At 42.8% G+C, this 13,922-nt stretch overlaps 1 protein-coding gene across 5 annotated transcripts in view; it reads right to left on the bottom strand.

The window, feature by feature from the left end:
* Positions 1-12,365, bottom strand: part of pus7l (pseudouridine synthase 7 like) — a 35,913-nt gene extending 23,548 nt beyond the window's left edge. For 3 of the 5 annotated variants that reach the window (XM_067999855.1, XM_067999857.1, XM_067999859.1), the window contains exons 1-3: positions 12,246-12,365; positions 5,190-6,145; positions 4,211-4,370 (exon numbers count right to left, since the gene is read on the bottom strand). In XM_067999855.1, the coding sequence (XP_067855956.1) occupies positions 4,211-4,370; positions 5,190-6,126 (1,097 nt within the window). In that variant the 5' untranslated portion in view covers positions 6,127-6,145; positions 12,246-12,365. Of the gene's footprint in view, positions 1-4,210; positions 4,371-5,189; positions 6,146-11,860; positions 11,915-12,245 lie in introns of those variants that run through there. The other 2 variants (XM_067999858.1, XM_067999856.1) reach the window with 2 other exon arrangements.
* Between the last annotated feature and the right edge of the window lie 1,557 nt (positions 12,366-13,922).

Genomic DNA, 13,922 nt, shown 5'->3' with positions numbered 1-13,922 from the left:
TTTAAAGGGACGGTGGTAACTTGGGTACGTAATTGGCTAAGGGATAGGGGATAGGAGTCGTGGCGAAAGGATGTTTTTCTGAATGGAGAGAAGTATGTAGTGGAGTCCCCCGGGGGTCGGTATTAGGAACATTGCTTTTTTTGTTATATATAAATGATCTGGGCTTGGGTATAGAGAGTACAATTTCAAAGGTCAATAATACAAAACTTGGCAACATAGTAAAGAATGAGCAAGATGGTAGCAGACTTCAGCAGGACATGGTCAGACTGGTGAAATGGGCAGACACATGGCAGATGCAATTTAATGCAGGCAAGTGTGAAGTGATGCACTTTGGGAGGAACAACATGGAGAGGCAGTATCATCTAAATGGTACTATTTTGAGAGGGTGCAAAAGCAGAGGGACCTAGGGGTGCATATTCACAAATCTTTGAAGGTGGCTAGTTAAGAAAGCATATGGGATATTTGGCTTTGTAAATAGGGGCACTGAATACAAAAACAAGGAAGTCATGCTGAACCGTTACAAATCACTGGTTAGGCCTCAGCTGGAGTATTGTGTACAATTCTGGGCACCATACTTTAATAAGGATGTCAAGGCTTTGGAGAGGGTACAGAGGAGGTTTACCAGGATGACACCAGGGATGAGGGACTTCAGTTATGTGAAGCATTTGGAGAAACTGGGATTGTTCTCCTTAGAGCAGAGAAGGTTAAGGTGAGACCCAAGAGGTATTTAAAATTATGAGGGGCACTGATAGAGCAAATAGGGGGAAAACTATTTCCTCTAGCAAGTCGGTCTGTAACCAGAGGTTATAGAATTAAAATAATTGGCAAAAGAACTACTGGGAAAACAAGGAGATTTTTTTCCACATAGGAGGGCTGTTAAGATCTGGAATGCACTACCTGAAAGATTAGTGGAAGCAGATTCCATACAAACTTTCAAAACACAATTGGTCACGTACTTGGAGAACTAATTTGTAGGGTTATGGGGAAAAAGCTGGGGTGTGGGACTAAATTGTAAGGGAATGAGAATGGAACTAGAGAAAATAAACTGGAAAAATTTACTGATAAACGAAGAAATACAACTGCAGTGGGAAACATTTAAAATGGTGATCAAGAGAGTCCAGGAGAGATAAATCCCACTAAAAAGCAAAAACAAACTAGCCGGTAATGACACACCAAGAATTAATATAGAAATAAGGACAAAATTGAAACTAAAGAAAAAGGCATACACTAAGTACACAGAAAACAAAGGAGAGGGCGACAAAAGGGAATACGAAAAGGTTAGGAAAGAAAAAAAATAGGAAAGCAAAGAGAAACTACAAAATTAAATTTCAAGGAATATAAAAAGAAACAGAAAAGTATTCTACGGACACATAACTAACAAAAGAAAAATCAGGATTGGGATAGGGCCACTGGGGATATACACAATAAACTCACAGGTAACAACAGCGAAATATTAAATAATTAGTGTTTATCAGGGAGACTAACAGGTTGAATAGAAAAACATCAAGAAACCAAAAATATAATAAAGAATAGACTGCACGGATTTCAAAAGGGAGGATCACGCTTGGCCAACCTTATTGAATTCTCTGAAGGAGTCAAAGAAAGGGTAATGTAGTAGATGTAATATATTTGGATTTTCAAAGAGCCTTCAATAAGGTACCATATTGTAGGCTCATGACTAAGGTCAGAGCATGTGGAGTCAGGGGACAAGTAGCAGAATGCATAGCAAGCTGGCTACAAAACAGAAAACAGAGAGTGGGAGTTAAAGGTCGTTACTCAGACTAGCAAAAGGTGGGCACTGGTGTTCCTCAAGGATCAGTGCTGGGATCACTGTTGTTCACAATTTACATTAATGATTTGGACTTGGGAATTGGCAAATTTGGCAGACGACACCATATTGGGGGGTAAAGTTAATACTGAGGAGGACTGCGACATAATACAGGAAGACATTAATAAACTTGCAGAATGGACATGTAATTGGCAAATTAATTTCAATATAGGTAAGTGTGAGGTGGTGCATTTTGGTAGGAAGAATAAGGAGGCCACATACTGCTTGGATAATAAGAGTCTGAATGGGGTAGAGGAGTGGAAGGATATGGGTGTACCAATACTCACTAAATCACTAAAAGTAGCGACGCAGGTTAATAAGGCCATAAAAAAAGCAAACAAAGCACTGGGGTTCATTTCTAGAGGGATAGAATTGAAAAGCAGGGAAGTTATGTTAAAATTGTATAGAACCTTGGTTAGCCCATACTTGGGAGTACTGTGAACAGTTCTGGTCCCCATATTATAAAAAGGTTATAGAGGCACTGGAGAAGGTGCAAAAAAGATTTACTAGAATGATACCAGAACTGAGAGGTTATATTTTTCAGGATCGATTGAACTGGCTGGGGCTCTTTTCTTTAGAGAAGAGAAAACTGGAGGGTGACCTGATAGAGGTCTTATAATTTTAAAGGATTTTATAGGGAAGATGTAGAGAAGATGTTTCCACTTGTGGGGGAGACCAGAACAAGGGGCCATAAATATATGATAGTCACTAATAAATCCAATAGGGAATTCAAGAGAAACTTCTTTACCATAGGAGTGGTTAGAATGTGGAACTCGCTACCACAAGGAGTAGTTGAGGCGACCAGCATAGATGCATTTAAGGGGAAACAAGATAAACACGAGGGAGAAAGGAATAGAAGGATTTGTTGATGGGGGTGGATGAAGAAGGGTGGGAGGAGGTTCGTGTGTAGCATAATATCGGCACGGACCTGCTGGGCTGAATGGCCTTTTTCAGTGCTGTATATTCTATGTAATTTATGTAAATTGGACAGCTCTTTCAAAGAGCTGGCACAGGCACGACAGGTCGAATGGCCTCCTTCTGTGCTATATGATTCTATGAAATACAATTTTTTTTTAAGTTTCTACGATAGGAGGAAAGAATATTTGAACAGCTACTTAATGAGCGCAACATGCACCAGACCTGGGAATTCAGGGTTACAGACACATAGGACATGATAAGTTTAATGCAGTCCCTGTAAACATCATCTTTACTTGGGTTTGAATGCAACGTCTGACCCCTGTAGCAAAAAGCAAACAGCTGCAGATGCAGTTCAATATGTACAATTTTGCTTGGTAGGATTTCACTTGGTCTATATCATATTTACTTGGAAGCTGCTTCTCGGGGGGAATGAGGGGAGGGGGGAAGTGAGCGGGGAAGGACCTACGATGTTTTTCAGAACACATGCGTCCAGGTTAACTGCAGGTGAAGGGCACAGGTGGAGCAGGTCACTCAAGGGAAAAGGATTAAAATAGCTTAGTTTCAAATAAACACACACAAGATGGTAGTCCCTGTAGCAGCTGCACTTCCAGACCAGAACTGCAAGTGAGAAGACAGCGTTATGGTGGGTCGTACTTTCTTTTTCCTAATTTCATGTCCTTGGAGGTTTTAAGAACTAAAAATGACTTTGAAGCTATCGGATTGTCTTAAAAACCCAACTGGGTCACTACTGTCCTATAGGGAAGGAAACAACAACAACTTGCATTTATATAGCACCTTTAAATGTAGTGAAACGTCCCAAGGTGCTTCACAGCAGCGTAATCAGACAAAAATTGACACCGATCCACGGAGGAGGGATAAGGACAGGGTGGTCTTGTCTTGGTCAAAGAGGTAGGTTTTAAGCAGGTCTTAAAAAAAAGAGAGAGAGAGAGACTTGGGGAGGAAATTTCAGTGCTTAGGGCTAAGACGACTGGTGGGGCAGGCACAAGAAGCCAGAGTTGGAGGAACGCAGAGATCACAAAAGGTTGTAGGGCTGAAAGAGATTACAGAGATAAGTTGATAGGGGTCGAGGCCATGGAGGGATTTGAACACGAGGATAAGAATTTCAAAATTAAGACATTGGTAGACCGGTGCCAATATAGGTCAGCGAGCACAGAGGTAATGGGCGAACAGGACCTGGTGCGAGTTAGGATATGGGCAGCAGAGTTTTGGATGAGCTCAAGTTTATGGAGGGTGGAAAATGGGAGGCCGGCCAGGAAACCTACTGTCCTTACCCAGTCTGGCCTATATATGTGACTCCAGTCCCACACCAACGTGGGTGATTCTTAACTACCCTCTGAAATGAGCCATTCAGTTGTATTACCATCTTCTCAGGGCAACTAGGGATGGGCAATAAATGCCAGCCTTGCCAATGATGCCCACAAAAAAAAACAATTCTGAACTTACCTGTTGATTGTCACGTTCTTCACTACCATAGTCTGGGAAGTAACGGCCTTCTTGTCTTTGATGCCTGCGTAGCTAAAATCTGATGGTACCACACCAAGTTCTGAGGCCAGGCAAGCGACTGCCTCCAGGGTTTCCAGGTTCACTTTACACAGGGTAAATACTTTAAGGATATACACAAGATAGTCAAACATTTGGTCCTTTTTGTTAAAGCCCAACCATATCAGGTATAATTATAAAATCTATTTAACTCTCCTTCCACCCCATCACCATGGTATTCTCGCATGGATATCTATCCATCCAGAAAAAAAAAAATTCAGGTGGATGAATAGTTAGTTACCTTATAACTACTTATTTTCACCAGGCTGTAAGCTGGACTCAGGGGAACAACATACATCATCATCCATGCTGAACAAGCACAGCTTCTGTTGTTGACTCCAGCCCATTAATCAATTGGCCTCCATTTCAACTATGGACACCCACATCCTTTAACTGTGTTAGGCTTAGCCTCAGGAGAGCGCCCCCTGCTATACCAGGATTTCTTTAATTTTTTGCATCAGGCACCTTTGCCGTCTGAGTGAATTGCCACATCAGTGGAAAAATTTCCCCCGTTCACTGCTTGTAGCAAAATTATAAATGCTTTCTTTGTACTCAAGCTTATAACTTCATCCCGATAAACAGCAGAGGAAATTGTACCCCAATATGTCTGCAGCACTGTCGTTCACATTGCTAGAACTAATTCAATTCATTTCTTTTGGGGCCCTTACAACCTTCAGTGTGACATTCATCCCCTCAATCTCAGTTCAATTCCAATCCACATGCCAGAGATGTTGTAAGCCACTCCAATGTTTCAATATCCTTTAAGAAAATAAATCTTCCCCTTTCCCTCTAAACTTAATAATTCTTATAAACTCATTAAAAATCACAACAACAAAAAAATCAGCGTTACACATTGTTCAAAAGCACAAAGTAACTTCAATACCTGTATATATTGCTGGCTCTGCCTGGCAATCGTTGGTGTTTCGTTTCCTGCTGGATTTAACATTTCTGTCTCTAAATCTCACGGTAATCACTGCACCATGGTGACCGCTGCCATTTTGCTCCGAAAAACTTTTCGTTTCCACCAGTTTGCCAAAGTACTTGCTGACAAAATGGTGGACGGCCTTGCGGTGCGCCTTGTTTCCATCTGGCTGAAATGTGAACTTGGAACTTCTTTCTTTTGAATCCAAGAAGCAGAACAAACCATCTGCTTCTTTCTCAGACACCAACTGGCAGAGCTCCAAATACCGAGGGTCAAGTCTAACTCGAATTTCAGCACTATTGGTAACGGTCTTTAGGAAGGGAAATTTCTGACGTACAGCCAAGTGGATGGCTGCTCGCTGGCTTTTCTCTCGAAAAGTTCCAAGTAAAAGCATAGCCTCATCTTCTGTCCCCTCCGCCTTCACAGGCCTACGATCTTTAGACAAAAACGCAAATTTTTCCAGCGCTTCTGCTACCGAACTACCCAAAAGCAAATCCAAGGTATCGCCCCAAGTTTTTGACACTTGCATTGAACAACAGTTAGCTGCAGATTCTGACAAATTGCAAACGGCAGTCTGGTTAACCTCGCTGTACATAACTTTGGCATCCTCTGATTTGTCAAAGACTGGCCATCCAGATAGGTTCTCCGGTGTTTTTTCTTGTTTCTTCAGTCTTTTGTTGTGTGATGGATGGGACTTTTCTTGTCTGCATTCAATGCTACAAGTATCTTGGCAGCATTCAATTCCAACGTCGCTGACTAGCTGTCCACACATATTGATCTCTGTTACCACAAAGTCACTGGCAGAATTCTTAATACTGCCACAGAAGCCGCTGTGTTCACTGACCCAGCACAAGGGTGAACCATGCATACTGTTATCCGAGTGAGATAATTCCTCCATGTCAAAACTTTATTGATAGCTGTAAAGAAAAGCAAAAACACAAGCAACATCAATCACAGTGAAATATAATGGGCCTTGTGGAAGTAGGAAGATAGCCAAAAATACAAAACAAGAATGACAAAGCGTAGAATAGAGAGGGGAAAAAAAACTACACAAAATACTCTGGGTACCAATTGTGCAACATATTCAAAGTGCTGGGTATAGCACGCAGTTCCTATAAGCATTGTAAACTAGTCATGATGCTCCGGCCACCATGAGCATGGGGCAGGCTTGATGGCCCAGCTGGTCTTTTCCTGCCCGTCATGTTCATATCACATTTTGGTCATCACATTTCAGACATCAGCGTATCCTCTGACTCGCTATAAACAACGCCATAGAAAATCTGCTTGTATTCAATAAAAGTACAACACGCTTTGCCATAGGCAGTGTTAAGGTTACTTGAAAGAGGGGCTTTTAACATACAATTTTAGGATCTTTGCCGCAACTGAGGGCACCTTTACTTAAAAGGCCCTATCAAAGCAATAGCAGGCGTCAGTCAGTCTTTCACTAAATGGTAACTGGCTTCTCTCTGAGTCAGAAGGATGTGGGTTCAATCTCCACAGGGTTGAAATACATACTCACAACGCCCCATGATACGCATCCCCACTACTCCCACAAGCCGCACTCTTTGTACTACCGCATCTGACAACCCCAATATCACACATTGCAAAAGCCCCTCCACTACTCCTAATTTCCACAACCCCACTCCCACTTCTTAACATCACCTTCCCACCACTGTCCACACCTTGTAACCTCCCCTAGCACCACTACCACATCCCCACGTGTAACAATTGCATTTATATGGCACCTTTAACGTAGAAAAACGTCCCAAGGCACTTCACAAAGGCGTAGTGAGACGAAAATGTACACCGAGACAAAGGAGATACTAGGAGGAGTGACTAAAAGCTTGGTCCAAAAGGTGGGTTTTTAAATGGAGGTCCTTAAAGGAGGAGAGGGTGGTAGAGGGGTTAAGTGAGGAATTCCAAAATGCAGAGTCTAGGCGGCTGAACGCACAGCCACCAATGGTGGAGTGAAGGGTGGAGAAGCATAAAAGGCCAGAGTCAGAAGAACAAGAGAGTTCAAGTGGATTGTAGGGCTGGAGGAGGTTACAGAGATAGGGAGGGGCAATGAAGGGAGTTAAATACCAGAGTGAAAATTTTAAATTGGAGGCATTTGGGGACCAGAGGTCAATGTAGGTCAGTGAGGACAAGGGAGATGGGTGAATTTTTGGGGGATAGGATAGAATCAGCAGAGTTCTGGATGAACTGCAGTTTACAAAGGGTGAAAGTGACAAAGGCATGGGTGAGGGTTTCAGCCATAGAATCATAAGAGTCTTACAACACAGAAGGAGGCTATTCGACCCATTGTGCCTGTGCCGACTCTTTGAAAGAGCTGTCCAATTTAGTCCAATACCCCACCTTTTTCCCCCATAACCCTGCAAGTCCTCTTCAAGTACATGTCTAATTGACTTTTGAAAGTTCCTACCGAATCTGCTTCCACTATTCTTTCAGGTAGTGCGTTGCAGATCTTAACAATCCTCTATGAGAAAAAAATTCTCATTGTTTCCCCTCTAGTTCTTTTGCCAATTATTTTAATTCTATGACCTCTGGTCACAGACCCACTTGTCAGTGGGAACAATTTCTCCCTATATGGTGTATCAAAACTCCTCATAATTTTGAATACCTCTATTAGGTCTCCCTTTAACCGTCTCTGCTCTAAGGAGAACAATCCCAGCTTCTCCAATCTCTCCACATAACTGAAGTCCCTCATCCCTGGTGTCATCCTGGTAAACCTCCTCTGTACCCTCTCCAACCCTCGACATCCTTCCTAAAAAGTGTGGTGCCCAGAATTGTACACAATACTCCAACTGAGGCCTAACCAGTGATTTGTAATAATTCAGCAGGATTTCCTTGTTTTTGTATTCAATGCCCCGATTAAAAAGCCAAATATCCCATATGCTTTCTTAACCGCCTTATCAACTTGCCCTGCCACCTTCAAAGATTTGTGAATATGCACCCCCAGGGTTCCTCTGCTCTTGCACCCCCCCTCAAAATAGTACCATTTAGATTATACTGCCTCTCCATGTTGTTCCTCCCAAAGGGCATCACTTCACCCACTTATCTGCATTCAATTGCATCTGCTGTGTGTCTGCCCATTTTACCAGTCTGTCCATATCATCCTGAAATCTGTTACTATCCTCCTCACTACTTACCATGTTGCCAAGTTTTGCATCATCTGCAAACTTCAAAATTGTACTCCCTATATCCAAGTCCAGGTCATTTACAGATAACAAGAAACGCAATGGTCCTAATACTGACCCCTGGGTGGATAAATGTGAGGTTATCCACTTTGGTTGTAAAAACAGAAAGGCACATTATTATCTGAATGGTGACAGATTGGGAAAAGGGGAGGTGTAATGAGACCTGGGTGTCCCTGTACACCAGTCGCTGAAAGTGAGCATTCAGGTGCAGCAAGCAGTTAGGAAAGCAAATGGTATGTTGGCCTTCATTGCAAGAGGATTTGAGTACAGGAGCAGGGATGTCTTACTGCAGTTATACAGGGCCTTGGCAAGACCACATCTGGAGTATTGTGTGCAGTTTTGGTCTCCTTATCTGAGGAAGAATGTCCTTGCCATGGAGGCAACAAAGGTTTACCAGACTGATTCCTGGGATGGCAGGACTGACGTATGAGGAGAGATTGGGTCGACTAGGCCTATATTCACTAGAGTTTAGAAGAATGAGAGGTGATCTCAACGAAACATATAAAATTCTAACAGGACTAGACAGACTAGATGCAGGGAGGATGTTCCCAATGGCTGGGGAGTCCAGAACCAGGGGTCCCAGTTTCAGGATACGGGGTATGCCATTTAGAACCGAGATGAGGAGAAATTTCTTCACTCAGAGGGTGGTGAACCTGTGGAATTCTCTACCACAGAAGGCAGTGGAGGCCAAGTCATTAGATGTATTCAAGAAGGAGATAGATATATTTCTTAATGCTAAAGGGATATGGGGAAAAAGCGGGAACAGGGTACTGAGTTAGACGATCAGCCATGATCATTTTGAGTGGCGGAGCAGGCTCGAAGGGCCGAATGGCCGACTCTTGCTCCTATTTTCTATGTTTCTATGACCCCACTGCATATTTCTCTCCAGTCAGAAAAACATCCCACTGCATACTCTCTGCCTCCTATCCCTTAGCTAATTATGTACCCAAGTTACCAACGTCCTTTTAATCCCCATGCTTCTTCAAGTGAGGATTAATTTTATCCTTGACAATGCTCTCTAGTAGTTTCTCCACCACTGACGTTAGGCTGTCTGGCCTGTAGTTACCAGGTTTATCCCTCTCCCCTTTTTTAAACAGGGGTGTAATATTTGCAATGCCTCGCCGATGGCAAGGGCAGAGACGGGAGATGTTACAAAGGTGGAATTTGGCATAGAATCAGAGAAAGATTACAGCACGGAAGGAGGCCATTTGGCCCATCGAGTCCACGCCGGCTCAATGCAAGAGCAATCCAGCTAGTTCCACTCCCCCGCCCTATCCCCATAGCCCTGCAAATTTTTTACTTTCAAGTACTTATCCAGTTCCCTTTTGAAGGCCATTATGGAATCTGCCTCCACCACCCCCTCTGGCAATGCATTCCAGATCCTGACCACACACTGTGTAAAAAAGATTTTCCTCATGTCACCTTTGGCAAAAGAACCAATCACCTTAAACCTGTGTCCTCTGGTTCTTGACACTTCCGCCAATGGGAACAGTTTCTCTCTCTCTACTCTGTCTAGACCCTTCATGACTTTGAATACCTCTATCAAATCTCCTCACAAACTTCTCTGTTCCAAGGAGAACAGCCCCAGCTTCTCCAGTCTATCCACATAACTAAAGTCCCTCATCCCTGGAATCATTCTAGTAAATCTCTTCTGCACCCTCTCTAAGGCCTTCACATCTTTCCTAAAGTGCGGAGCCCAGAACTGGACACAATACTCCAGTTGTAGCTGAACCAGTGTTTTATAAAGGTTCATCATGACTTCCATACTTTTGTACTCTATACCTTTATTTATAAAGCCCAGGATCCCGCAGTCCTTGCGATGACGAGTTTCTAGAGTCAGAAGATTAGCTCAGGGTAGAATAGGATGCCAAGATTGCAAACAGTCTGCTTCAGCCTAAGACAATGGTTGCGGAGGGGGATGGAATCGGTGGCAAGGGAATGGAGTTTGTGGCGGGGACCAAAGACAACAGCTTCGGTCTTCCCAACATTTAACTGGTAGAGATTGCTGCTCTTCCAAGACCGGAAGTTGGACAAGTAGTCTGACAACATAGAGGCAGTGGAGGGGTTGAGAGAAGTGGTAGAGAGGTAGAGCTGGACATCGTCAGCAGACATGTGGAACCTGACCTCATGTCCGCAGATGATGTCACCAAGAAACAGCGTGTAAGATGAGGAAGAGGAGGGGCAAACTTTCCAATGAATTAGATAAACTTCAATTTCTATATATTTTCTATTTTATTTATTCATTTCTATATTATAACCGTTTCTTTTATTCCCAAATATTCTATCACAATTATGCATTCCCCCTATACATTACATAATCAATCCTCTGCTATCAAACAGCACCTTTTTGTATAAACGTATGCACACAATCATGGAATTCGAGTCCGAAATTACTACTAACACTCTGTAATAAAAACACAATTTGAGTTCTTCAATCACCACAAATCAGTGGCCCTGATAATACATTATATATTATACATTACATGGGATAAACCGTGTAACTTCTGACTCACCATGAACAACTCTTGCAGCCACTTGGGGCCATTTCATCAAGTCCCTTCAGTGATTAACCTTGTAACCAAAATCAACAGAGTAAAGTCTGAAGTTTGAGTTCAAGCAGGGCCAGTGGTTTATGGTGTTTGATTGATAGTAAGTCATGCACAGTTGTGGAGAGGTAGTTCCAGCCATTCCAGAAACCATCACAGCAGGGGTGTATCTTAACTTTATGCTCAAACTTCCACTACAAAGAAGGCACTTACTTCACTGTTTTCTTTTTAAAATCAAAATTTTCATTGTGCAATGTAAAGTAGATTACCAATGTATACAACAACAACTTGCATTTAAATATTGCCTTTAACGTAGTAAAACATCCCAACAAGCTTCATAGCAGCCATTATCAGACAAAATTTGACACGGAGCCACATAAGAATATATTAGCACAGGTGATCAAAAGCTTGGTCAAAGATGTAGGTTTTAAGAAGCGTCTTAGAGGAGGAGGAGGAGAGAGAGAGAGAGGTAGAGAGGTTTAGGGAGGGAATTCCAGAGCTGAGGATCGAGACAGCTGAAGGCACAGCCACCAATCATAGTGATGGAAATCAGGGATGCAGAAATTGCAACAAAAACTGTATTTTTAGCAATGGATCGTAAAGGCCAATTTTCTGATGAGTCATTCTTGTCTTAAGGCAAAAAGTTGTTTAAAAATACAACAATAATTTGTAGCTCCTTTCTGTTAGTTTGCACCAGTGTAGGACAACCCACAGGGCCTTTCATAACTTTATTAGATGGATTCAGGAGGTGAGGGGGGATTTTGAAAGTGAATTGCAGTTTTGGATTTATTACCTCTACCACATGAATAAAGTGAGAATCGCCTCCTTCATGAAAATGTATTTGGCTTTTTCAAAACACAATAAAAAGGGAAATTATTTCAAAACTTACGTGAGACGGCCAAATAAAATATTTAAAGGGGCAGTTTTCATGCGAAAAAGGTGTTTGACAAATAAAATGTGTCAAACACCTTTTTCGCATGAAAACTGCCCCTTTAAATACACACGATTACGGTATTCCGCTTCCTTCTCGCTGGGAGAGGCTGAATTAATCCGTTGGCCTGGAATGTTATGCTGCATCAAAAAAAGGCATTAAAAAACTTTAATTTGCAACATAAATAGCCATAATTTGCAATTAAATTGCAACGGGCGTGTACATTGGATGCAACAAAGCGAATTGCAACTGCACGCACGTTTGTTTTCTATCGAAGAAATAAAGAGCAAAATAACAAGTTGTTTCATGTCAGTTTCACGCAGGGGGGGCAGCAGAAACCTACCTGGACCATTTCTGAAGGATCCTCCCCTGTATCTCGCGTAGGGATACGGGGATTACAAGAATGGGCAGCAAGTCTCCGGAGACACCCAGTTTGTTGCTGAGCTCCTGCCCGAACCTAGAGCTCCTCCTTCCTCTGCAACATGATGCAAGATCGCAGCTCTTAAAGGGGCGGTTTTGCACTGAAACCCAAAAATCTTCACGGCCACCAAAAGGAAGCACCGTTTGTGAGTCTTCCAAGGTGCTTTCCCTCACAGAAGAAAAATAAATATTGCATTCAACCAGTAAGTGCGTTGCAAACTTCTGTTTTCTGTTTTAGTGCAGGGTGCATTCACAACAACAACGACTTGTATTTATATAGCACCCTTAATGTGGGGAAAACGTCCCAAGGTGCTTCACACGAGTGCAATAAGACAAAAATTGACACCAAGCCAAAGAAGTAGATATTAGGACAGGTGACTGAAAGCTTGGTCATAGAAATATTTTTAAAGAGGGTCTTAAAGGAGCTGAGAAATAGATGGACTGAGAGGGTTAGAGTGGGAAATGCAGAGCTTAGGGCCTAGACAAATGAAGACACAGCTGCCAATGGTGGTGTGAAGGGAGTGAGGGATGCACAAGTCCTGAGTTGAAGGAACTCAGAGGTTTGGAGGATCGTATGGCTGCTGCTGAAACCCTCATCCATGCTTTTGTTATCTTCAGACTCAAATGTTCCAATGCTCTTCTGGCCTCCTATCTTCCACCCACTATAAACTCGAGCTCATCCAAAACCCTGCTGCCTGTATCCAAACTCGCACCAAGTCCCGTTCACCCATCACCCCTGTGCTCGCTGACCTACATTGGCTCCTGGTCCACCAATGCCTAGAATTTGAAATTCTCATCCTTGTGTTCTTCCCTCCATGGCCTCGCCCCTCCCTATCTCTGTAACCTCCTCCAGCTCTACAACCCTCTGAGAACTCTTTCTGCAGAGGGTTGTTGGGAGCATGGAATGCTTTGCTACAGGGACTTGTTGAGATTCAAGTCCCACTTCAGAAACTTGAGCACAAAATCTAGGCTGACAATCCAGTGTGGTACTGAGGGAGTGCTGCACTGTCGAAGGTGCTGTCCTTTGGATGAGACGTTAAACCAAGAGTTTGCCCTCTCAGGTGGACGTAAAAGACCCCATGGCAATATTTCGAAGACGAGCAGGGGAGTTCTTCCCAGTGTCTTGGTCAACATTTATCCCTCAACCAACATCATGGAAACAGATTACTTGCTGTTTGTGGGATTTTGCTGTGCACAAATTGGCTGCCATGTTTCCTACATTACAACAGTGACTACACTTCAAAAGAACTTAATTGGCTATAAATCGCTTTGGGATGTCCTGAGGTCATGAAAGGTGCTATATAAATGCAATTCTTTGCTTTCTCTATTGCATCTTTTAAGGGAAAATTGGATAAATATTTGAAACTGAGGAAGATGGAGGACTATGGGGAGAGAACAGGGCACTGGGATTAGCTTTAGATTGCTCTGGTAAAAGTTTCACAAGACACGATGGCCTCCGTCTGCATGTAAGCTTCTATGGTTTGTGTGCTAATGTGTCTTGGTCTCAGAACAATCACTGAGGATTTGAGTGGTACTGAAGTGTGAAAGTCCTAATAGTAATCTTGTTTAGTTTTTGCCGAGATCTGCTAAAGTGTAAATT

This window comes from Heptranchias perlo, chromosome 18, assembly GCF_035084215.1.
Source record: "Heptranchias perlo isolate sHepPer1 chromosome 18, sHepPer1.hap1, whole genome shotgun sequence".
NCBI classification, from domain to species: Eukaryota; Metazoa; Chordata; class Chondrichthyes; order Hexanchiformes; family Hexanchidae; genus Heptranchias; species Heptranchias perlo.
The sequence above is the reverse complement of the archived record's forward strand: the minus strand, read 5'-3'. Positions and strand labels throughout refer to the sequence as shown.